The 22332-nt window shown below is 40.6% G+C and overlaps 1 protein-coding gene across 8 annotated transcripts in view; it reads left to right on the top strand.

Annotated features, from left to right (window-relative positions):
* The first annotated feature begins 698 nt into the window (after positions 1–698).
* Positions 699–22332, top strand: part of EPSTI1 (epithelial stromal interaction 1) — a 107353-nt gene continuing 85719 nt past the window's right edge. The window contains exon 1 of one of the 8 annotated variants that reach the window (XM_089303644.1): positions 699–1170. In XM_089303644.1, the coding sequence (XP_089159770.1) occupies positions 989–1170 (182 nt within the window). In that variant the 5' untranslated portion in view covers positions 699–988. The remainder of the gene's footprint in view (positions 1171–22332) is intronic. The other 7 variants (XM_089303647.1, XM_089303645.1, XM_089303642.1 and 4 more) reach the window with 7 other exon arrangements.

Below are 22332 nucleotides of genomic sequence, written 5' to 3'. Positions count from 1 at the left end.
TACAGGATGTTGGCATTGCAGGCAGTGGCTTAACCAGCTATGCCACAACGCCGGCCTGCAGCAGGTGTTTAATTGCCTTTTCTTTATGGTCTGAACAATGTCTTGGCTGGGCTGGCCAGGATCAACCTTACCCATCCCCCAGCTTTGTGGTTTCCTCACCTCTTCTTTCTATTTCACTTTCCATTTCCTCTAACTACAAAGTATCTGCAGTGATAACAGCTGAATGGTAGTCATGACTGGTAAAAGGCAATTCTTTGTTCACATGACTTTAGTTCCTGGCCCAACTCCTGGTGCCTTAAAGGTTCATATTTTTCAGTCTCGGGCATCCAGCAGTACCCTTAAATTAAGGCTGTTGAACAGTTCCAAAAGTAGAGAAGTACCTCCAAAAGTTCCTGAAAAAGCATATTTAAAAGATAAGTATATTTGGAAAGAAAGAAAGAAAGAAAGAAAGAAAGAAAGAAAGAAAGAAAGAAAGAAAGAAAGAAAAAAAGAAAGAAAGAAAGAAAGAAAGAAAGAAAGAAAGAAAGAAAGAAAGAAAGAAAGAAAGAAAGAAAGAAAGAAAGAAAGAAAGAAAGAAAGTTGAAATCCAGCTATGGTCTTTTCAGAATATGCATTTTCCACGAACTTTTTGAAAACCCCTTGTATCTTTCAGGGTTTTAATTTCCTTGCGGGGCTACAAGCTCAGGGGTCGTCCTTGGCTGGTGATCATGGTTATGCTTGTGTTTCCCTGAAGTTGGTTGTGAGGTCTGGAAGTCACTCACCTGCAGACTGGCTCAACGCAAAGTCCCCGAGGGGCGTGGCCAGCTGTTCTGCAGCTGAGGGGGAAAACGGGAAGTTGTCCGGGCCGGCGTTGCAGAGAGCGAGAAATCGAAACTCAGCTGTTAAAACCGCTGCCCCAGTCCTTTGGAATCGCTTTGGAAACTCGCTAGGCGACCCAGCCCTCAACCGTCCCGCAGCGGCTGCGCTCACGAGTCCTAGGTTGGGAGCCATGGGCACACGCAGTAGGGTGCTGGGCTCTGGGCTCCGCGAATCGCCAGCTTCTCGCCCGGCCCAGGACCCCAGTGAGCGGCACGCGGAGCACAGCCCCCTGCAGGACCAGAGACGGGGTTTGGAGGCGGCGCCCGGGAACGCAGCAGCGCGGGCCACCCCGCAGCACGCGGGCCCCAGCCAGTGAGTATTTAACAACCCGGCTTTGGGCTGGGAGCTCAGGCCCCAGACTTGCTTTCTTCCAGGCAATTTCTTGATCTTTGGGGTTTGAAACCACAGGGGCCCAAGAAAAGGGGTTTTGAGAGACGGAAGCAGTCCCATTTACCTAAGTTAATCTGTGAGTTACCTGGTAACAACAAACTGTAGCCTGCCTGTTTGCTGTCCTTTATTAAGCGTCCCGGCACCGCGTTCCTTTCAACAGTACTGGCCTGATTCTCATGACTGGCTAGCAGGGGCGGGGAACCTCCAGTCCCTGGGTCATATAAGGCCCGCCAGATAATTTGGTCTAGCACTGCCAAGGCAACCGTTTGCAGGTGGACTTGAAATTGAAATCTATGGCAGGCTCATTTTTACATTGATCATCTTTATGGCTCTTGAATGATGCCAAAAATATTGAAATGGCCCTTGGCAGGGGAAAAAAAAAAAGTTTTCCATCTCTGCAGGATTGAAAGATATGGGAGTGGGGAGATGGCAGCAGAGCTCACACCCCAACTAGGGTGAAGGTATGTTTTCCCTTTGCGTTTTAAAGAACTGGTTCCCAGACAGAATCATCATATCAGATGCCAGGATAAGGGTCAAGAAAGGGTGTGTGTAGAGCCGGCGCCGTGGCTCAATAGGCTAATCCTCCACCTTGCGGCGCCGGCACACCGGGTTCTAGTCCCGGTTGGGGCGCCGGATTCTGTCCCGGTTGCCCCTCTTCCAGGCCAGCTCTCTGCTATGGCCAGGGAGTGCAGTGGAGGATGGCCCAGGTGCTTGGGCCCTGCACCCCATGGGAGACCAGGAAAAGCACCTGGCTCCTGGCTCCTGCCAGGATCAGCGCGGTGCGCCGGCTGCAGCGGCGGCCATTGGAGGGTGAACCAGCGGCAAAGGAAGACCTTTCTCTCTCTGTCTCTCTCTCTCACTGTCCACTCTGCCTGTCAAAAAAAAAAAAAAAAAAAAAAAAAAAAAAAAAAAAAAAAAAAAAAAAAAAAAAAGAAAGGGTGTGTCCTGAACCTGAAGGAGCAGGTTGACTCTTTCCAAGACTCCCAGATGAACTGGCCTCTTCGGACCAGGGGAGCAGGGCTGAGAGAGTGTGGACTCCAGCTACCAGGAGGTGGCGGTGCACCTGGTCCCTGACCTTGATACCTGCCCGAAGCAGGAACAGGTGGATGCACTGCTTCTTGTCCCTTGATTCAGGGACTGCAGTGTGGATCTTGGAAATACTTATGCAAAGTGTGATTCTCTCTGCCCAGGAGCAGGAGCTTGCTTACCTATTGGTGTGGTTGGTAAAGACATTATTTTCTTTGAAGTACTGCCTCTGGGAATTAGGATGATCCATGATGGTTTTATTTTTAGCTTCTCCCTTTTTATAGACTTCTAGTGATGTGAGAGACAGACGCTGGTTGCTGAGAAACAGTAGGACCCTATGATCAGTAAATAGTAGAATTTCTTTCATGCCTTAACTTTTGAAAGTACCAGGCCTTTAATATCATTCGACTTAGGGTTACCCTTAGATGGGGTGGAAATCAATTAGAGACTGATTCCTTGCTTTAAAATAGTTGCTGTCTTGCCATAATAGAAGCTCATGAATTCCAAGTGAACTACATATCTACAAGTTGCAGCATTTATGAGTTACAGAGGTCATGAACATGATCTTGTGTCTGTGAGGGGTCGATAATAAACACCATTTACATGCTCTTTCTATTAAAAAGCATCTGCTTGGATATATTCGTTGGTAAACTCACAACATAAGCATCAGAGGTTGCATCTATCTGTTTTCTAATTTGATTGTAATTACCCCCAATATGCTGCTGGACCAAATCTCTCAGAAAGGAACAGTTTTCTGATAATTTATCTAGGCCTCAATACCCAGAAGACATCTCTCCCATACTATTTTGTGATTTCTAAGATTTGCAAATAGACCATTGAAGAAGTACTTGCAAGAGTTCAATTATCTTTTGCAGAGTTCTTTCTTTTCTTCCTGTGAACCAGTGGCAGAGCATTGACAGCTCCCTCTCTTCCAGGTGTTTTACCTCTAAGATCCTGTTTGGATCACTCTGAGTTCTTGTTCCATCTCCATTATACACTATCTACTGCCTCACGTCTTTAATGGAAGTAAGGAACCAAGAGGAATGATCGAATGGCAAATGACATCTCAATGAATCAACAGCAACAAATTAAGGGATGGTTTAGTTTGGAGACAGAAAATAGCATTTTCTGGGTGGAATAGGGTGGGAGCTTACTGCTCTCGTCTAGGGAAGGATAGTTTTAACTAAAAAAGTGGAGAGAGTACGATCTCAGGAAGCATTATGGTGAAAATGACAGGAAATTCCACTCAAATTGGGGGGACATTGGGGGCCTATGTGGAGGGGCACAGCTTGGGACCCCAGCAGCTTCAGCACTGGGTTAGGAGTGAGGTGAGACCAGACTGCAGTAGCCCAAGCCACTGGCAATAAAACTGTGGGAAGAGCCTGGTATGGGCCTTGCCTGGAGCCCTGTGGAAGACATTGTTCCTGCCAACGTAGAGGTAAAAAACAGGGGGCACATTTCTCTCTCCCCAACCACTTGGCACCAGCAGCATGTAACTAGTCGAGAGAGGGCAGGCACCATTTTGGACATATGTAATAGATGTGCCAGGTCATGTCCAAGAGTCCAGCAAGCAGTCCAGAGGAGAAACCTGAGTATGGCTGGGAGAATTGACGAGGCTGGGTGCTCATGACCATAGGAGTCTTGTGTGCCAGGACTGTGAAAACACGGTGGCTGCGTGGGAGGTTGGAGGATGTGTCTGGGACTTTGGGGAGTCACTGTGGGCAGCTCTACATGCTTAGGGCTCCCTGATTGCCTGGTGAGGTTCATTGCTACAGGATCTGTGTTCATACTGAGGACTGCACAGATCCGTTGTATGGTTCTTGTAACAGCATGGATAAAAACTGTACCCACTGGGGCTAGTGCCCAGGCATTGATCTCCTTTGAGGAGAGGAACTGAGCATGAAAATACACCAACAGAGTAGAACAAAACTATTCTCTTATTAAAAAAAAAAAAAGATTCATGCCTAACTTGGGCGTCACCCTGGACACTCCCCTCACCCTGGAGCACCGAGTAGAGCTCGATAACCACACCAGCACATGCCTCTGGATATTCACTGAAAGAGCAGATGCTCCACTAATCCACAGAGGCACAGTCCAAAGATAAAAGCCACCACAGGGGGAAAAAAAGTATCACCACAAATGCCTAATAATAAACACAGCAATTCAAGAAACAAGAATAAGGAAGACAACATGACACCCCCAAAAGAACACAACATTTCAATTCTAGAATGTGAACATGAAGAGATTGATGAAATGCCAGAAATGGAATTCAAAAATTGATCATAGGATTACTTAAAAGTAATCAGAAGCAAATTCACGCACTAAAGAAACCCATACATGACATGAGTGAAAATTTCTCCCATGAAATTGAGATTTTAAAGCGATATCAAAACAAAATATTGGAAATGAAAAATTCAATAGAACAAATACAAAATGTGGTGGAAAGCCTTAAGAACAGACTTGATGAGGCAGAAGAAAGAATACTTGAGTTAGAAGACAAATCCTTGGAAATTTTACAGTCAGACCAAAAAAAAAAAATAAGATTAAAAAACTGAAAAACAGTGTCAGAGATTTATGGGACACTATCAAATGACCCAACATATGTGTCTTGGGAGTTCCTGAAGATGTGGAAAGAGAAATGGATTAGAAGGCCTTTTTAGTGAAATAATTACAAAAAAACTTCCCTAATTTGGAGAAAGAAGGAATAGTCCAAGTACAGGAAGCACATAGAACTCCTAATAGACATGACTAGAAAAGATCTTAACTACAACACATTGTATTCAAACTCTCCACAGTAAAAATTAAAGAAAAGTTTCTAAAATGTACACAAGAGAAACATGAGATTACTTTCAGAGGATCTCCAATTAGACTCACAGCTGACTTCTCATCAGAAATCCTACAGTCTAGGAGAGAATGGTGAGATATATTCCAGATCTTAAGAGAAAAACTGTCAACCCAGAATACTGTACCCTGCAAAGCTTTTATTTATGAAAGAAGATGAAATTAAGACTTTTCATAGCAAACAGAAATTGAAAGAATTTGTCACCACTCATCCAGCCTTACAAAAGTTGTTTAAGGATGTGCCTACACATGGAAACACAGAAACGCGGTCATCACTATGAAAGAAAGTGAAGGCAGAAAATCTTCCAGTAAAAGTACAAAGGAAATCCAAAGTAAACAGTAGGAATATTTATAGAAAAATGGCAGGACCAAGTCCTTACTTATCAATAGTCACCTTGAATATAAATAGCCTTAATTCTCTAGTTAAAAGATACAGACTGGCTGAAAGGATTAAAACACAAAACCCATCTATTGGTTGCTTATAAGAAACATATCTCACCAACAAAGATACATACAGACTAAAAGTGAAAGGATGAAGAAAGATATTCCATGCTAACAGAAACCAAAAGGAGCTGGTATAGGCATCCTTATATCATACAAAATAGACTTTAACAAAAATAGACTTTTAACAACTGTTAAAAGAGACAAGGGCACTATTTTATGATTAAGGGATCAGTTCAACAGGAAGATGTGACTATTGTAAATGGATATGCACCTAATCACAGGTCACCTGGCTATTTAAAAGAACTGTTAATGGATCTAAAGGGAGACGTGGGCTCCAACACAATAGTATTGGGGGTACTTCAATACTCCATTTTCAGCAATGGACAGATCAACTAGACAGGAAATTGGCAAAGAAACAACAACAGAGTTAATTGACACTATAGTCCAAGTGGTCTATTGTGAATACACATTCTTCTCACCAGTGCATGGAACTTTCTCTAGGATGGACAATATGCTAGGCCATAAAGCAATTCTCAGCAAATTAAAAAAATTTGAAATCAAACCACGGATTTTTTCTGACCACAATGGAATGAAACTAGAAATCAACAACTCGCAAATCTTTAGAACATATGTAAACACATATATGAACAACACAATATGAACAACACAGTCCTAAATGAACAGTAGATCATTGAAGACATCAAAAGAGAAATAAAAAATTTCTAGAAATGATTAAGACAATACAATATATCAAAAGTTATGGGTTACAGCAAAAACAGTGTTACAAACAAGTTTTTTTTTTTAACTTTTTTTTTTTTTTTTTGACAGGCAGAGTTAGACAGTCAGAGAGAGAGACAGAGAGAAAGGTCTTCCTTCCGTTGGTTCACCCCCCAAATGGTTGCTATGGCTGGTGCGGCACTGATTCAAAGCCAGGAGCCAGGTGCGTCCTCCTGGTCTCCCAGGCAGGTGCAGGGCCCAAGGACTTGGGCCATCCTCCACTGCCTTCCTGGGCCACAGCAGAGAGCTGGACTGGAAGAGGAGCAACTGGGACTAGAACCTGGGATACCAGCACCGCAGGTGGAGGATTAGCCTAATGAGCTGCGGCACCGGCCAACAAAAAAAGTTTTAGCAATTGCTGCTTACATAAAGAAATTGGAAAGGCACCAAATACATGAACTATTAGTGCTTCTCAAGGACCTAGAAAAACTACAGCAAACCAATCCCAAAACTAGTAGGAGAAAAATAATAATTAAAATTAGAGAATAAACAAAATTGAAACAAAAAAATGCAAAAGTTCAACAAAATGAAGTGCTGTTTTTTTTTTTAAAAAATAAACAAAATTGATGTACCATTGACCCAACTAACCAAAAAAAAAATTGAGAAGACCCAAATCAATAAAATTAGAGATGAAAAAAAATGTAACAGAGCCACAGAAATAGAATTATCAAATTAATACAAAGAACTGTATGCCAACAAATCGGGAAACCTAAAAGAAATGGATAGATTCCTGCACACACACAACCTACCTAAATTTATCCATGAAGATATAGAAAACCTAAACAGACCAATAAACATGATGGAAATTGAATCAGTAATAAAGACCCTCCCAGCAAACAAAAGTTGAGGACTGGGGCAGCTATAATCAAAACAACTTGGACAGACCAAAGGAACAGAATAGAAACACCAGAAATCAACTCAGGCATCTACAACCAACTTAACTTTGACAAAGGAGTTACAGTCAACCCCTGGAGCAAGGACAGTCTCTTTAACTAATGGTGCTGGAAAGACTGGATCTCCACATGCAGAAGTATGAGGCAAGACCCCTACCTTAGACATTACACAAAAATCCACTCAAAATTGATTAAAGACCTAAGTCTATGGCCTGATACCATCAAATTATTAGAAACCTTGGAGAAACCATGCAAGACATCAGCACAAGCAATCAAAGCCATGCAATTCCATTGAAAAATGGAATTACATCAAATTGAGAAGCTTCTGTACTGCAAAATAAACACCTAACAAAAGTGAAGAGGCAACCTACAGAATGGGAGAAATTATTTGCAAACTATAGAATTGATAAAGGGTTAATATCCAGAATATATATACAAATCAAGAAACTCAACAGCAACAACACAAACAAATCAATTAAGAAATGGGCAAAGGATTTAAACAGGCATTTTTCAAAAAAGGAAATCCAAATAGCTGACAGACACATGAAAAAATGCTCAGGATCACTGGCCATCAGGGAAATGCAAATAGGAACCATAATGAGGTTTTACCTCACCCCCATTAGAATGGCTTTCATACAGAAATCAACAAACAGCAAATGCTGGTGAGGATAGGGGGAAGAGGTAGCCTAATCCACTGTTGATAGGAACATAAACTGGTGCAGCCCCTGTGGTAGACAGTATAGAGATACCTCAGAAATCTGAATATAGACCTACCATATGATCCAGCCATCCCACTCCTGGGAATTTACCCAAGGGAATTAAATCAGCATATGAAAGACTTATCTGTACCCCCATGTTTATTGATATGGAATCAACTCAAATGCCCATCAGTTGAACACTGGATAAGGAAATTATGGGATATGTACACCATGGAATACTATACAGCAGTAAAAACCGAAATGAAATACTGTCATTTGCAACAAACTGGATGAAACTGGAAAACACCATGCTTAGTGAAATAAGGCAGTCCCAAAGGATAAATACCATATGTTCTCTCTAATCTGTGATAGCTAATAGAACACCTAAAAAGTGATCTGTAGGGGGCCGGCTCTGTGGTGCAGCGGGTTAATGCCCTGGCCTGAAGTGCCGGCATCCTATATGGGCACCGGTTCTAGTCCCAGCTGCTCCTCTTCCCATCCAGCTTCCTGCTATGGCCTGGGAAAGCAGTGGAGGATGGCCCAGGTCCTTGGGCCCCTGCACTCACATGGGAGACCTGGAAGAAGCTCCTGGCTTCAGATCGGCACAGCTCTGGCCATTGTGGCCAATTGAGGTGTGAACCATTGGATGGAAGACCTCTCTCTCTCTCTTCCTCTCCTCTCTCTGTGTAACTGACTTTTGGATAAGTAAATAAATAAATCTTTTTTTTTTTTTAAATGTGATCTGTAGTAGTGAAATTAACACTTCCAGTTGCAGTGACTTTGAACAGCCCTTGTCTTGACTGTTGAGGAATTTTTTTTTCTTCATACAATTTGTTGAACTCTATACACATACAATTAACTCTATTCTAAGTAAAAAGTTAATTAAAAATAGATATTAGTAACAAATAAGAATGAGAATAGGAGAGGGAGGAGGAAGAGGGGTGGAAGTGTGGGTGGGAAGAATCACTATATTCCTAAAGTTGTATTTATGAAATGCATGAAGTTTGCGTTCTTTAAATAAAAGTTTTCTGGGAGAAAAACAGCATTTTCTGATGAACAATTTTAAAAGAGAGGATAAAGTCAGTGCTTCAGTAGTGAAGATTCAGGTGTTCATTCACAGAATTAACTTATTAGATATCTGGCAAAAGCCTTGGCCTTTACTCTTGTGTGCATCCCTCTGTTCATTTGGGCAGCTCCAGTGTTGAGATTAGGAACATGGCCAGGCAGACTTGGGTTCATGGTCTGAGTTTGCCATTATCTTTGATCAAGATGCTTAGTTACTTTACACTTCATTTTTCTCATTACTTACAATGAGATAATACCAATCTCATACTTTTTTTTTTTTAAGATTTTATTGATTTATTTTAAAGGCAGAGTTAAAGAGAGGTAGAGAGATAGAAAGTCTTCCATCCACTGGTTCACTCCCTAAATGGCTGCAACAGCTGGAGCTGGGCCAACCTGAAGCCAGGAGCCAGGAGCTTCTTCTGGATCTTTCATGTGGGTGCAGAGGGCCATCTTCTGTTGCTTTCCCAGGCCATAGCAGAGAGCTGGATCAGAAGTGGAGCAGCTGGGACTCAAATTGTCACCCATATGGGATGACAGCACTGCAGGTGGCAGCTTTACCCATTACGCCAGCTCCAACCTCATAGGATTTTAAAAATAATGTGCATATGCATAAAACATGACTCTATGCCTGGCAAAGCAAATATTCCATAAACCTTGTAAGCCAAAAGTCTTGAATTCATTTAGCAAATGTTTATTGACCAGGTACTATGCTGTCATTCTTAAGTTAAGTGTTTGTGCCTTGGAAAAATACACAGATTTAAAGCACTGTTTACACATAAACAAGATTCACTAGTAAAAATCTATGACAAACTCTTAAATATTAGAACAGTCCTAAGTCAGATAGCTGATTTAGTCTCAGGCAAGGCTGAATTTTTGGCATATTTGAATTTAAGTAATTAAAAGTATGTAGTAATTCATATTGGCTTTCCCAGTTGTTTTTAGTTGGTGATTTTAATCTTGTCTCTTAATATCGTGTTATCTACAGAGATTTAAAGAAAAAAAAATCTGTAACACAAACATCTAACCCAAAGGAATCCAGTATCCTCCCTTAAAATAGTTTGCTTGTTTGAAAATCATTTAAAAAAAAAAAACAGTTTTACTCAGTTCCAGGGCAAAAGGTTCTTTGTGATAGTAATACAGAGATCACTTCATTCAGATACTTGTCTATTCAAATACGTGGATATGGCCCTTTTGTTTGATGCTATTCAAAGGAAATAAAAAGATCCTGAAAATGAACCTACAATGTAGAATTTTACTATAAATTAATTTTAACAAAAAGTTAACTGAATTTGCTTGTAAGTTAACATTTGCAATCTACTGTGTACAGATCTATACACTGCAGAGGCTTAAAGATGAGCAGTAAGAGCAGAGACATGTTGAGCTTCCCATCTGAAAGTGCTTCACTTAGGGAACTCTTTCAATTCTCATGTCCTCACAATAACTGTAATAAGACAAGATCTCTAGCTCTGGATAATTCATTAAAGATAAACAAACAAGTAATAGCTATTCAACAAAAAAAGTTATCTGGATAAGCCTGACTGTTTAATTGTTGTGACAGACATTTATCAGATAAGTACATAAGGACTCTTGATGTATACTTTAAGATAGGCAGGTCTGAGCTAGTCGTGGGAGCAGCAAAATCTTTCCTGAGAGGTGATGTTTGAGCTTTGATATACAGAGTAATTAAGAATTGTGTGTGTGTGTGTGTGTGTGTGTGTGTTGTTTCGTCTTTGACACTGAATATGTTCCAGTATCAAATAACTCTGGCACCAACTAAGTGTTCTATAAAGTCCTTCAGACTTCAAATACCAGCTGCAAATGTGGTCCCCAGATTCTGCCCAGCAGACTACAGATTTGGAGGTCTTTATGATTTTCCTTTCCCCCAGGGCTGATAATTCACTAGAATGACTCATTGAATTCATGGAAACTGCCATACTTACAATTGGAGTTTATTAATAGGACACAACTGAGGAATAGCCAAAGGGCAGAGATGCATAGGGCAAGGTAGGGTCCTAGGGAGGGGAAGGTAGTAGCCTGTGAAGAGCTTCCATGCCCTCTCCCAATGGGCCACCCCCCAGTGCTCTTCACCAATATGGGGGCCCCTCAAGCCTGGTTGCTCATTGTTTTTTTTATCAAAGTTCCATTATGCAGGCATGATTATTAAACCTTTGGCCGTTGGTGGCTGAATCAGCTCTAGCCCCCTCTCTCCTACCCAGAGATTGTGTGATGGGACTGAAAGTTTTAACCCTCCCTCTCATAGTTGGTTTTTCTGGAGACCAGCCTCCATCCTGAAGCTGTCTACAAAATCCCCGCTGTGAGTCATCTCGTTAGCACCCATAGGCACTCATCACTCCAGGAATTCTAAGCATTTTGGGAGTTCAGCACCAGGAACCAGGAACATGACTATTTAATTTCTAACAGGGGTTAAAATAACCTCAGTGGCAGCTTGAGGAACTTATGTCAGTCCTTTTCACAAGAACTTACTGTGGGCGCATAGTCAATTAACACTGCCACTCTTTTGGATCTGTTATGTCCTCATGCTCTGTGCTCCCCAGGCAGTGTTCAGAACATTCTAGGGCACCAGTATCAGCCTGGCCCTGGCCCTTGTGGCTCTCCTACACAGAGCAACTTTCCCTGGAAGCCTCCCCGTGAAACCTGTGCAAGATTTTTTTGGAATTGTCTAGCAGCCTTAAACTCTACCTTCTCAAGCCCCCTTCCCTCTGTCCTTTCATAGGTACCAGGCCTGCTCTTGTTCTCAAGGCTTTCTCCACCTACTCCTGCTCCCTCTCCTTTTATCCTTCACAACCTGTCCCCCAATACAACTCTTGTGTATCTAACCTCATCTTGGTGACTTCTTGGAGAATCGAAACTGACGTGGTCTCTAAGACACACCATACCCAACCACCACGGTGTGAATACTTCATTTTCATGTCCATCATTGGCACACTCCCCAGGAATATTAGGGAAACTCACTCTGTCTTCCTGTTTCTCCCCCTTGTAATCTAGGGGACATTCCTTAGTTTCCTTCATCCAACTGCAGTGCTCCTCACCAGGTTGTTGTGATTAGAACAAAATAATCCTTATCATTGACACTTTTCCTCCCCATTATTCTCACATTCATTAGGGAGATTAAGAGATGGCTTGGTAAGAGCACTTGTTGATGGCCAACCCCTGATTTTTCTCTTTACTCCATAAAGAACATTTTGTTACATTTTGTAAAGTGCTTTGTAAACAAAAGATGGGCTATATGCTAATACAGTCATTAAGTCATAGTATTAGTTCAATTTTCATAAATATCACCATATAATATGTACACCCTGAAACCCATAAGTGTGGTTTCTTATATCTAAGAATTTATTTTTTTTAAAAAAAGTTTCTTTTTTTTTTTTTTTGAAAGGCTGAGAGGGAAGACAAATAGTTCTCCCATCCTCTGATTCCCTTCCCAAATGCCCACAACAGATGGGACTGGATTAGGCTGTAGCCAGGAACTGGTAACTCAGTCAGGAGCTTCCATCTGAAGGGCAGGTACCCATGTACTTAAGCCATCCCAGGGTGTGCCTTAACAGTAAGCTGGGTTTGGGTGCTGAGTCAGGATTCTGATATGGGATATAACTCCCCGAGTGGAATCTTAACTGCTGTGCTAAATGCTCACCCAAGACAGAATTTCTTAAGTCATTATTGACTCATCTTATTTGCACTGAAACTGGCCACATAAAATAGCTTTAAATTAAGTACAAAAGTATTTGTAAAAACTTATTGCAGCCCGTAAGGACATTATTTCATTTCATCTTGCACACTATAATGTTCCAGATTTCAATTCCCTTTCCGTAGATGATGGTAAGAAGTTAAGCCTCTGCTTTGCAGGTGCTAAAGGGCACAAGAGCATTAGGCTTTACTCCTCCCTTGAGATGGAAGACTGAGTTAAGTTGAAGTCCCGTTTAGTATTATGAAGTAATAATGCATTGAAAGAAGATCTGTGATTGATTCTAATGAATGGTTTCTTTGATGGTTCAATATAGGTGGTTCTTCATTAGAGGATGGTTAAACTCAATCTCTGAGCAAGGCTCATAAGTATTCAGAATGTTTATAAAGTAACATATAGTATTTAACTCTTAATGGTAATGACATGACTTAATGCGCTGGGTAGGTAGGTGTATCAATGATGAGACTACTGAACTAACAGGCAGAGCTCTGCCTATTTGGCTTATTTTTTTTTAAAGATTTATTTTATTTATTTGAAAGACAGAGTTACAGAGAGAGAGAGAGAAAGAGAGAAAGAAAGATCTTCCATCCACTGGTTCACTCCCCAGATGGCCGCAATGGCCGGAGCTATGCCGATCCAAAGCCAGGAGCCAGGAGCTTGTTCCAGGTCTCCCATGTGGGTGCAGGGGCCCAAGGACTTGGGCCATCTTCTACTGCTTTCCCAGGCCATAGCAGAGAGCTGGATAGCAAGTAGAGCAGCTGGGTCTCAAACTGGCACCCATATGGGTTGCCGGTGATCCAGGCCAGGGCTTTAACCCATTGCGCCACAGTGATGGCTCCTATTTAGCTTATTTTTGAATGAGAAATGTGATAAAGCATTGGAAGACTGTACCAGCATGAAGTAAATTAGTTGTAACCTGGAAGAGTCAAACTGGGGACTCCTAAAAGGTTAAACCAAAATAACAATCAGGAGCTCTCATGTCTTGAGTGTTTAAACATATGCTAGGCCTGTGTTGAGCATGTTGTGAATAGTATTGACTTTTTTCCTTTGAAATAAATGCTTTTCCAATTTGCAGATAAGGAAACTGAATTTTGATAAATTAGATTATTTTTCAAGCCCCCTCCCCCTTTTAAGTCATAGAACCAGCATTCAAAATTGAATCTATCTACTGAAATCTGGATCCTGTACGTGATATGGAGCTGGGAGAGGGAGGGATTGGGCAGCTGGTTAATGTTCTATCAACTGTCTTATGTTCACATCATGAAAAGAGAGATGTATAGGCTAAACAGAATGGTAATAAACACTAATGTAAATAAATTGACTTACTACTTTAGGGGAGAAAAGGTTTCTTTCATCAACTTTCACTAGGTTCATAGCTGAGAACCCTATAATAAAAGACTAACGAAAGAAAAGCAGAAGAGAGAATATCAAACTTAGAAGACAGAGAACAGGAAAGTATACAGTCAAACCAAAGAAAAGAAGAGGAAATTAGAAATCTAAAAAATATTGTCGGGAATCTTTAGGATACTATTAAAAAACCCAACATTCGGGTTCTAGGAGTTCCTGAAGGCATGGAGAGGGAGAAAGGATTAGAAGGCCTTTTTGGTGAGATACTAGCAGAAAATTTCCCAGGTTTGGAGAAGGACAGAGACATCCTAGTACAGGAAGCTCATAGAACCCCTAATAAACACGACCAAAAGAGATCCTCACCACGACACGTTGTAATTAAACTCACCGCAGTGAAACATAAAGAAAAGATCCTAAAATGTGCAAGAGAGAAACGTCAGATTACTCTCAGAGGATCTCCAATCAGACTCACAGCTTACTTCTCATCAGAAACCCTACAAGCTAGGAGGGAATGGCGAGATATAGCCCAGGTACTAAGAGAGAAAAACTGCCAGCCCAGAATATTATATCCTGCAAAGCTCTCATTTGTGAATGAAGGTGAAATAAAGACCTTTCACAGCAAACAGAAATTGAAAGAATTTGTCGCCACTCGTACAGCCCTGCAAAAGATGCTTAAAGATGTGTTGCACACAGAAACACAGAAAAATGAAGAGTTTGGCAAAGTAGCAGGGTATAAAATCAATGCACAAAAATCAACAGCCTTTGTATACACAGGAAATGCCACGGCTGAGGAAGAACTTCTAAGATCAATCCCATTCACAATAGCTACAAAAACAATCAAATACCTTGGAATAAACTTAACCAAGGACGTTAAGGATCTCTACGATGAAAATTACAAAACCTTAAAGAAAGAAATAGAAGAGGATACCAAGAAATGGAAGAATCTTCCATGCTCATGGATTGGAAGAATCAATATCATCAAAATGTCCATTCTCCCAAAAGCAATTTATAGATTCAATGTGATACCAATCAAGATACCGAACACCTTCTTCTCAGATCTGGAAAAAATGGTGCTGAAATTCATATGGAGACACAGGAGACCTCGAATAGCTAAAGCAATCTTGTACAACAAAAACAAAGCCGGAGGCATCACAATACCAGATTTCAGGACATACTACAGGACAGTCGTCATCAAAACAGCATGGTACTGGTACAGAAACAGATGGATAGACCAATGGAACAGAATTGAAACACCAGAAATCAACCCAAATATCTACAGCCAACTTATATTTGATCAAGGATCCAAAACCAATCCCTGGAGTAAGGACAGTCTATTCAATAAAGGGTGCTGGGAAAATTGGATTTCCACGTGTAGAATCATGAAGCAAGACCCCTACCTTTCAGCTTACACAAAAATTCACTCAACATGGATTAAAGACTTAAATCTACAAACCAACACCATCAAATTATTAGAGAGCATTGGAAAAACCCTGCAGGATATAGGTGCTGGCAACGACTTCCTAGAAAAGACCCTGGAGGCACAGGCAGTCAAAGCCAAAATTAACTATTGGAATTGCATCAAATTGAGAAGTTTCTGTACTGTAAAAGAAACAGTCAGGAAAGTGAAGAGACAACCAACAGAATGGGAAAATATATTTGCAAACTATGCAACAGATAAAGAAGGGTTAATAACCAGAATCTATAAAGAAATCAAGAAACTCCACAACATCAAAACAAACAACCCACTTAAGAGATGGGCCAAGGACCTCAATAGACATTTTTCAAAAGAGGAAATCCAAAGGGCCAACAGACACATGAAAAAATGTTCAAGATCACTAGCAATCAGGGAAATGCAAATCAAAACCACAATGAGGTTTCACCTCACCCCGGTGAGAATGGCTCACATTCAGAAATCTTCCAACAATAGATGCAGGAGAGGATGTGAGGAAAAAGGGACACTAACTCACTATTGGTGGGAATGCAAACTGGTTATGCCACTCTGGAAGTCAGTCTGGAGATTCCTCAGAAACCTGAATATAACCCTACCATTCAACCCAGCCATCCCACTCCTTGGAATTTACCCAAAGGAAATGAAATTGGCAAACAAAAATGCTGTCTGCACCTTAATGTTTATTGCAGCTCAATTCACAATAGCTAAGACCTGGAACCAACCCAAATGTGCATCAACAGTAGACTGGGTAAAGAAATTATGGGACATGTACTCTATAGAATACTATACAGCAGTCAAAAACAACGAAATCCGGTCATTTGCAACAAGATGGAGGAATCTGGAAAACATCATGCTGAGTGAACTAAGCCAGTCCCAAAGGGACAAATATCATATGTTTTCCCTGATCGGTGACAACTAACTGAGCACCAAAGGGGAAACCTGTTGAAGTGAAATGGACACTATGAGAAACAGTGACTTGATCAGCTCTTGTCCTGACTGTTGATGTACAATGTAATACTTTATCCATTTTAGTATTTTTTTTGTTCTAGTACTATTGGTTGAACTCTGTAAGTAACACACAATTATTCTTAGGTGTTTAAATTTTAACTGAAAAGTGATCCCTGTTAGGAATTTGGAAAACATTATGCTGAGTGAATTCAGCCAGTCCCAAAGGGACAGATATCATATGTTCTCCCTGATTGGTGACAACTAACCAAGCACCAAAAAGGAAACCTGTTAAAGTGAAATGAACACCATGAGAAACGGTGACTTGATCAGCCCTTGCCCTGACTGTTGATGAACAACTTAATTCGTTATCCCTCTTAGTATTTTTTTTTTGTTTGTTCTACTTGATACTTTTGGTTGAATACTGTAATCAATACACAGTTATTCTTAAGTGTTGAAACTTAACTGAAAAGTGATCACTGTTAAATATGAGTGGGAATAAGAGAGGGAAGAGATGTGCAATTAGGGACATGCTCAAGCTGACTTGCCCCAAACGGTAGAGTTAGAAACATACCAGGGGATTCCAATTCAATCCCATCAAGGTGGCATATACCAATGCCATCTCACTAGTCCAAGTGATCAATTTCTGTTCACAATTGGTCATAATGATAGGACTAAGAGTCAAAGGGATCACATAAACAAGACTAGTGTCTGCTAATACTAACTGATAGAATAAAAAAGGGAGAGAACGATCCAACATGGGAAGCGAGATACACAGCAGACTCATAGAATGGCAGATGTCCTAAATAGCACTGTGGCCTCAGAATCAGCCCTTAAGGCATTCGGGTCCAGCTGAAAAGCCCATGAGAGTATTTCAGGCATGGAAAGCCAAGACACTCTTGCAAAAAAAAAAAAAAAAAACCTAAATGAAAGATCTCCACGAGTGAGATCCCAGTGGAAAGAATGGGTCATCAAAGAAGGAGGTACCTTTCTCTGAAGGGAAGAGAGAACTTCCACTCTGACTACGACTTATCTAAATATGATCAGAGTCTGTCAACTCAAAAGGCTTCCATAGCCTTGGCAACTCATGACAAGAGCCTAGGGTGACTACTGATGCCATAAACAAGAGTGTCAATTTGTTAAGTCAACAACAGGAGTCACTGTGCACTTTCTCCTCATGTAGGATCTTTGTCCTTAATGAGATGTACATTGTGATTTAATGCTATAACTAGTACTCAAACAGTATTTTTCACTTTGTGTTTCTATGTGGGTGCAAACTGTTGAAATCTTTTCTTAATATATGCTAAACTGATATTCTGTATATAAAGAGAATTGAAAATGAATCTTGATGTGAATGGAATGGGAGAGGGAGCGGGAAAGGGGAGGGTTGCAGGTGGGAGGGATGTTATGGGGGGGGGGAAGCCATTGTAATCCATAAGCTGTACCTTGGAAATTTATATTCATTAAATAAAAGTTAAAAAAAAAGGAAGTGTAATGGTAAGAACCTGGGGAAACTCAGCAAGGCCTGTGTAGCTTCTGCTCTGTGCGCCTGTGTCTTCATTCATTTCTTCTAGGTATAGGAAAAATGCCTCTGAAATGAGATTCATATAACTTAATTTAAATTTTGTCTTAATTTTTTTTTTAATTTGCAAGCCAGGGAGACAAGAAAAATTCCATTTGCTGGGTCACTCCCCCTAGTACCTGCAACAGCCAGCGCTGGACCAGGCAGAACCCAGGAGCCTAGAACTCAATCCAGGTCTCCCCTGTGGGTGGCAGGGACTCAGATACTCACTGAATCATCAGCTGATACTTCCTGGAAGATAGATGATACATGGAGGAGCCGGGACTCAACTAAGTGCTCCCATATAGGATGTGGATGTTGCAAGCTAACCACTGCACAAACACTCAACGACACCATCGGACCTGCTTTAGAGGAAGATCAGAGAATTCTTTTTGGGATGTTTCAAGAGAGAGTGGTAGGGGAAGGTCAGAGCGAACTTCCTGCTGCTTCTGTCCTCTCAAAAGCCAAATTGTGTGTCCTGAACCCAAATTACAGCTTTAAATTGATTTGGATAGAAAATCACCTTTCAAGAGCCAAGTGTCTGTGGGGATCTCCTTTTCTCTGCTGTCTTTTCCTAAATGACAGAGGGCTTGGTGACCTTCTGTGAGGACAGTTTTCTTTCTCAGTGTCACTGTTTCTGAGCAACCATAATAACACAGTGACTCGCATTGACTTTGCAGACCTCTGACCGTGACCTGCAGTGAACAGTTCATTTGGCAGCATGATGGAAAACACATCTGAGTATATATGAGGGTGTATATAAGGAAAACCTCATGAAACCATTCTCACCCTTACTATGTGTAAAACCCTCTGACATTTTCTATTCTTATTCATTAAAAATAAATCCATTGAATTGATTTCATAACCTATTAGTGGTTTACCACCTGCAGTTCTATGCATGGCAGAAAAGATTGTTAGGGTAGATGGAAAGAAAAGACTTTTCAGTCTGATTAAATCAAATGTACCTTCCTGTTTGTTCAGGAGGGTAGAAATTATGTTCTTTAGAATGAATTTCCAACTTTTTTTCACTGGGTTTTGTTCCTCAGTATGGTATGCCTTTACAGCCTGCCAAGTCATGGGGAGGAAACGTTTTAGTTCAAATACAGTATCATCAAAAATGAATGGACATTTCTCAAAATGTCTTTGACAGCTCAAACAGTGAAACATTAAATCAACGGGATGATGAAAGCTTGAAAACACATAATACCTATAATGATCAGTAGACGCATAGCAGAAATGAGAAAAAAATGCAACTTAGTTCAATTACACAGTAAGGTTACCTACTTCAAAGTCACTAGAGGGCTGTAAGGTTATGCATGTTGTTAAGGTTAATTGCATCCATTCAGGATGTATTTGACTCTGAAACAAAAGCTTAAGGGGAAAAATAATCAAAGAAGACAACATCTGAAGGGTCTGTTCTATAGCAGAGAATCAGCTCATTATGGCTGTGTTGTTCAGCAATGATTGTAATCAGACCCCAGCACCCACAAATATGAAGACTTAAAAGTCAATCCATGAAAGTTCTGAAACAAAAGACATACATCTTTTTATTATTATTATTCATTTATTTGAAAGAGCTACACACAGAGAGAAGGAGAGGCAGAGAGAGAGGTTTTCCATCCACTGGTTCACCCCTCAATTGGTCGCAATGGCTGGAACTGTGCCAATCTGAAGCCAGGAGCGGGGAGCTTCTTTTGGGTCTTCCACGTGGATACAGGGGCCCAAGGACTTGGGCCATCACATACTGCTTTCCCAGGCCATAGCAGAGAGCTGGATCAGAAGTGGAGCAGCTGGAACTCACCGGTGCCCATATGAGATGCTGACACTGCAGATGGCAGCTTTACCTGCTGTGCCACTGTGCTGGCCCCAAGACATACATCTTCATTAAAACTCGGGGGCTACTATTGCCCAGTGTTTATTTTCCATTAACAGTAGCAAGAGCTAAGCCCCCATGCTCCTTCATCTTATAAGAAAACACGAGCCTCTGTTTTAAGAAATCTTTATTTGAAATATTTCCCCCCTTACAAATCTTATCAGTATTTCCTCCCGATTGTAACAGTAAATTCATATTTGACCATTAGAAAAAATGCAAGTGTTACAAAGCAACATAAGATGTGGAAGTTCTCTGTAATCAGACATCAGCACTTCAAAGAGCTTAGCGTCGAGGCATTTTTATTTGTGAAAGTCTGGGTGCACTCTTTTGATTCTTCGTGCCAAGTAGAAAACATTTAGAGCCATTACAATCTTCATCAATTTCTACTGCTGACAGAAGGTGGCAGGGAAGAGAGGGGATAGTCACGTTTTATTCTTTATTTTAAAATGTGATTACCCTCTATCACATAGGGAGTGTTGTATTTCATATTGGTTTATTATCTAGTTGTGCAGGGAACAACTCATGTTCCCACAGTGGAATCTTGGATAATACAAGGCAACTTTGAAATATTCATGGGAAAAAATGGAATTAAAAGATTATGTTAGTGTAGAAAAATTTCAAAACCCAAGCGTAGTGTCTTCATAATCTGTATTTTCCATGAGCCATTTGAAAATTCCTCATATCTCCCAGGCAGGATTCTTAACAAAAACATCTCAGCTGATCTAATCACGAAGAGATCATCCTTTCCTTAAATCCGGATTGTGAGGCTTTCTCTAAGTCAATTTACTTGAACTCTTCAAAAACATCATTCGTGAAAGGAAGAAAATGAGTAAGGAAATGGTCCCGAGATGGAGGAGTCTAGAGAGACAACAAGAGTGTGTAACCCATGGTTGGGTCCAGGATGAGGTGGAGCTAGGGAGGAATATGGGTGCGAAGAAAGAACAGTTTGAAACTATAGACAATTAGGCCACGTGATATCCATATGACATTCCTTGGAGGTGATAATGTTACTTTGTAGGAGAGTGTCTTTGTTCCTGGGAGACTCATGCTGAAGTACCTAGGGGTGATGTGTCCTGACTATACAGCTTACTTCCAGAAGGTTCAGAAAAATAAATAGTAAAAGTGTATGTAGAAAAAACTAACAATTGATAAATCAATTTTATAGAATGTAAGTCTTCATTTTACAACAATTTTAAATTTGCAGAAATTCATCATATGTTCAAGCTAACTCTGGGATTTTGGAAATGCAAATAAGATATTGAAGGAAGAAAAATTTAAATGTAGTTCACATTCCTGTTCACAGATTGATTGATTTGAAAGGCAGTTTCATAGACAGGGAAAGACATAGATCTTCCATCCACTGGTTCACTCCCCAAATGGCTTTAAGAGCTGGGGCTGGGCCAGGCCTAAACCAGCAGCTTCACCTGGGTCTCCCACATGAGTAGCAGAGGCCTAAGTAACTGGGCCATCTTCTACTGTTTTCCCAGGCACATTAACAAGGAGCTGGATGGAAAGTGGAGCACCTGGGACTTGAACCAGTGCTCATTTGGGATGCCGGCATCACAAGTGGTGGCTTAACCAGCAGTGCCACAATGTGGGACACCACATTCCTATTCAGATTCTTGATTTTGCAGGACAATGGAAATTTTTTTTCTGGGTAATGCTCTGTGCAAAGCTTTAAGCCAGGTACATTCTATAGGATTATTTATAATAAGAACAGAAACAACTGGAATGATAGAGTGTTAAATTAGGATGCTTCTCTGTCATGAAGTATTCAGTATTAGGCACATTACATGTATAATTGAGTTGTGAAATTCACTTACAAGTGAAAACAGAGTATCCAATTATACACAAAAGGTGATTGCAAGTGTGAAATAATACAAGGGTACTTCAGTAAGTTCATAGAAAATGGAATTAAAAAATTTATTTTGGTGCTCTTGGAAACCTTAGTTTTTTTAAATACTCATTTTCCATGAAGATCCTTTCTTGAAGAAGACCTCCCTCTACATGGATTTCAATTTCTTTTACCCAAATAAACTTTTGATTCCAGTTTTCATGAATTTTTTGAAGTATGCCTTTATGTATAGAACAGATTGGGTGGAAATTTACTCAAATACAACTGAAATTGTGATCTTTGAGGGAAGGGATATAAGTGACTTTTAAATGTCTTGAAAGTAATTTTCTACATTTATTCTATGAGTATGTACATCTTCCAGAGTCAGAAGTAAAAAAACGAATTTCTTTTTTTAATGTTCTGTGCAGATTTAGGTATCTACATCTCTGTGTCTTGCAATTTTAGTTTTGTCCTTTGAGTTATAGATATTCTTTAGGAGCAGGTGTGGACATAATCAGCTCCAGGCATTTTTTTTAAGATTTATTTATTTGAAAGAGTTACATAGAGAGAGAAGGAGAAGCAGAGAGAGGGTGGGGGGCGGGGAGAGGTCCTCTATCCGCTGGTTCA

Source organism: Oryctolagus cuniculus, chromosome 9 (genome assembly GCF_051225735.1).
Source record: "Oryctolagus cuniculus isolate XC-2025 breed Fujian yellow rabbit chromosome 9, ASM5122573v1, whole genome shotgun sequence".
Classification (NCBI taxonomy): domain Eukaryota; kingdom Metazoa; phylum Chordata; class Mammalia; order Lagomorpha; family Leporidae; genus Oryctolagus; species Oryctolagus cuniculus.
The sequence above is the reverse complement of the archived record's forward strand: the minus strand, read 5'-3'. Positions and strand labels throughout refer to the sequence as shown.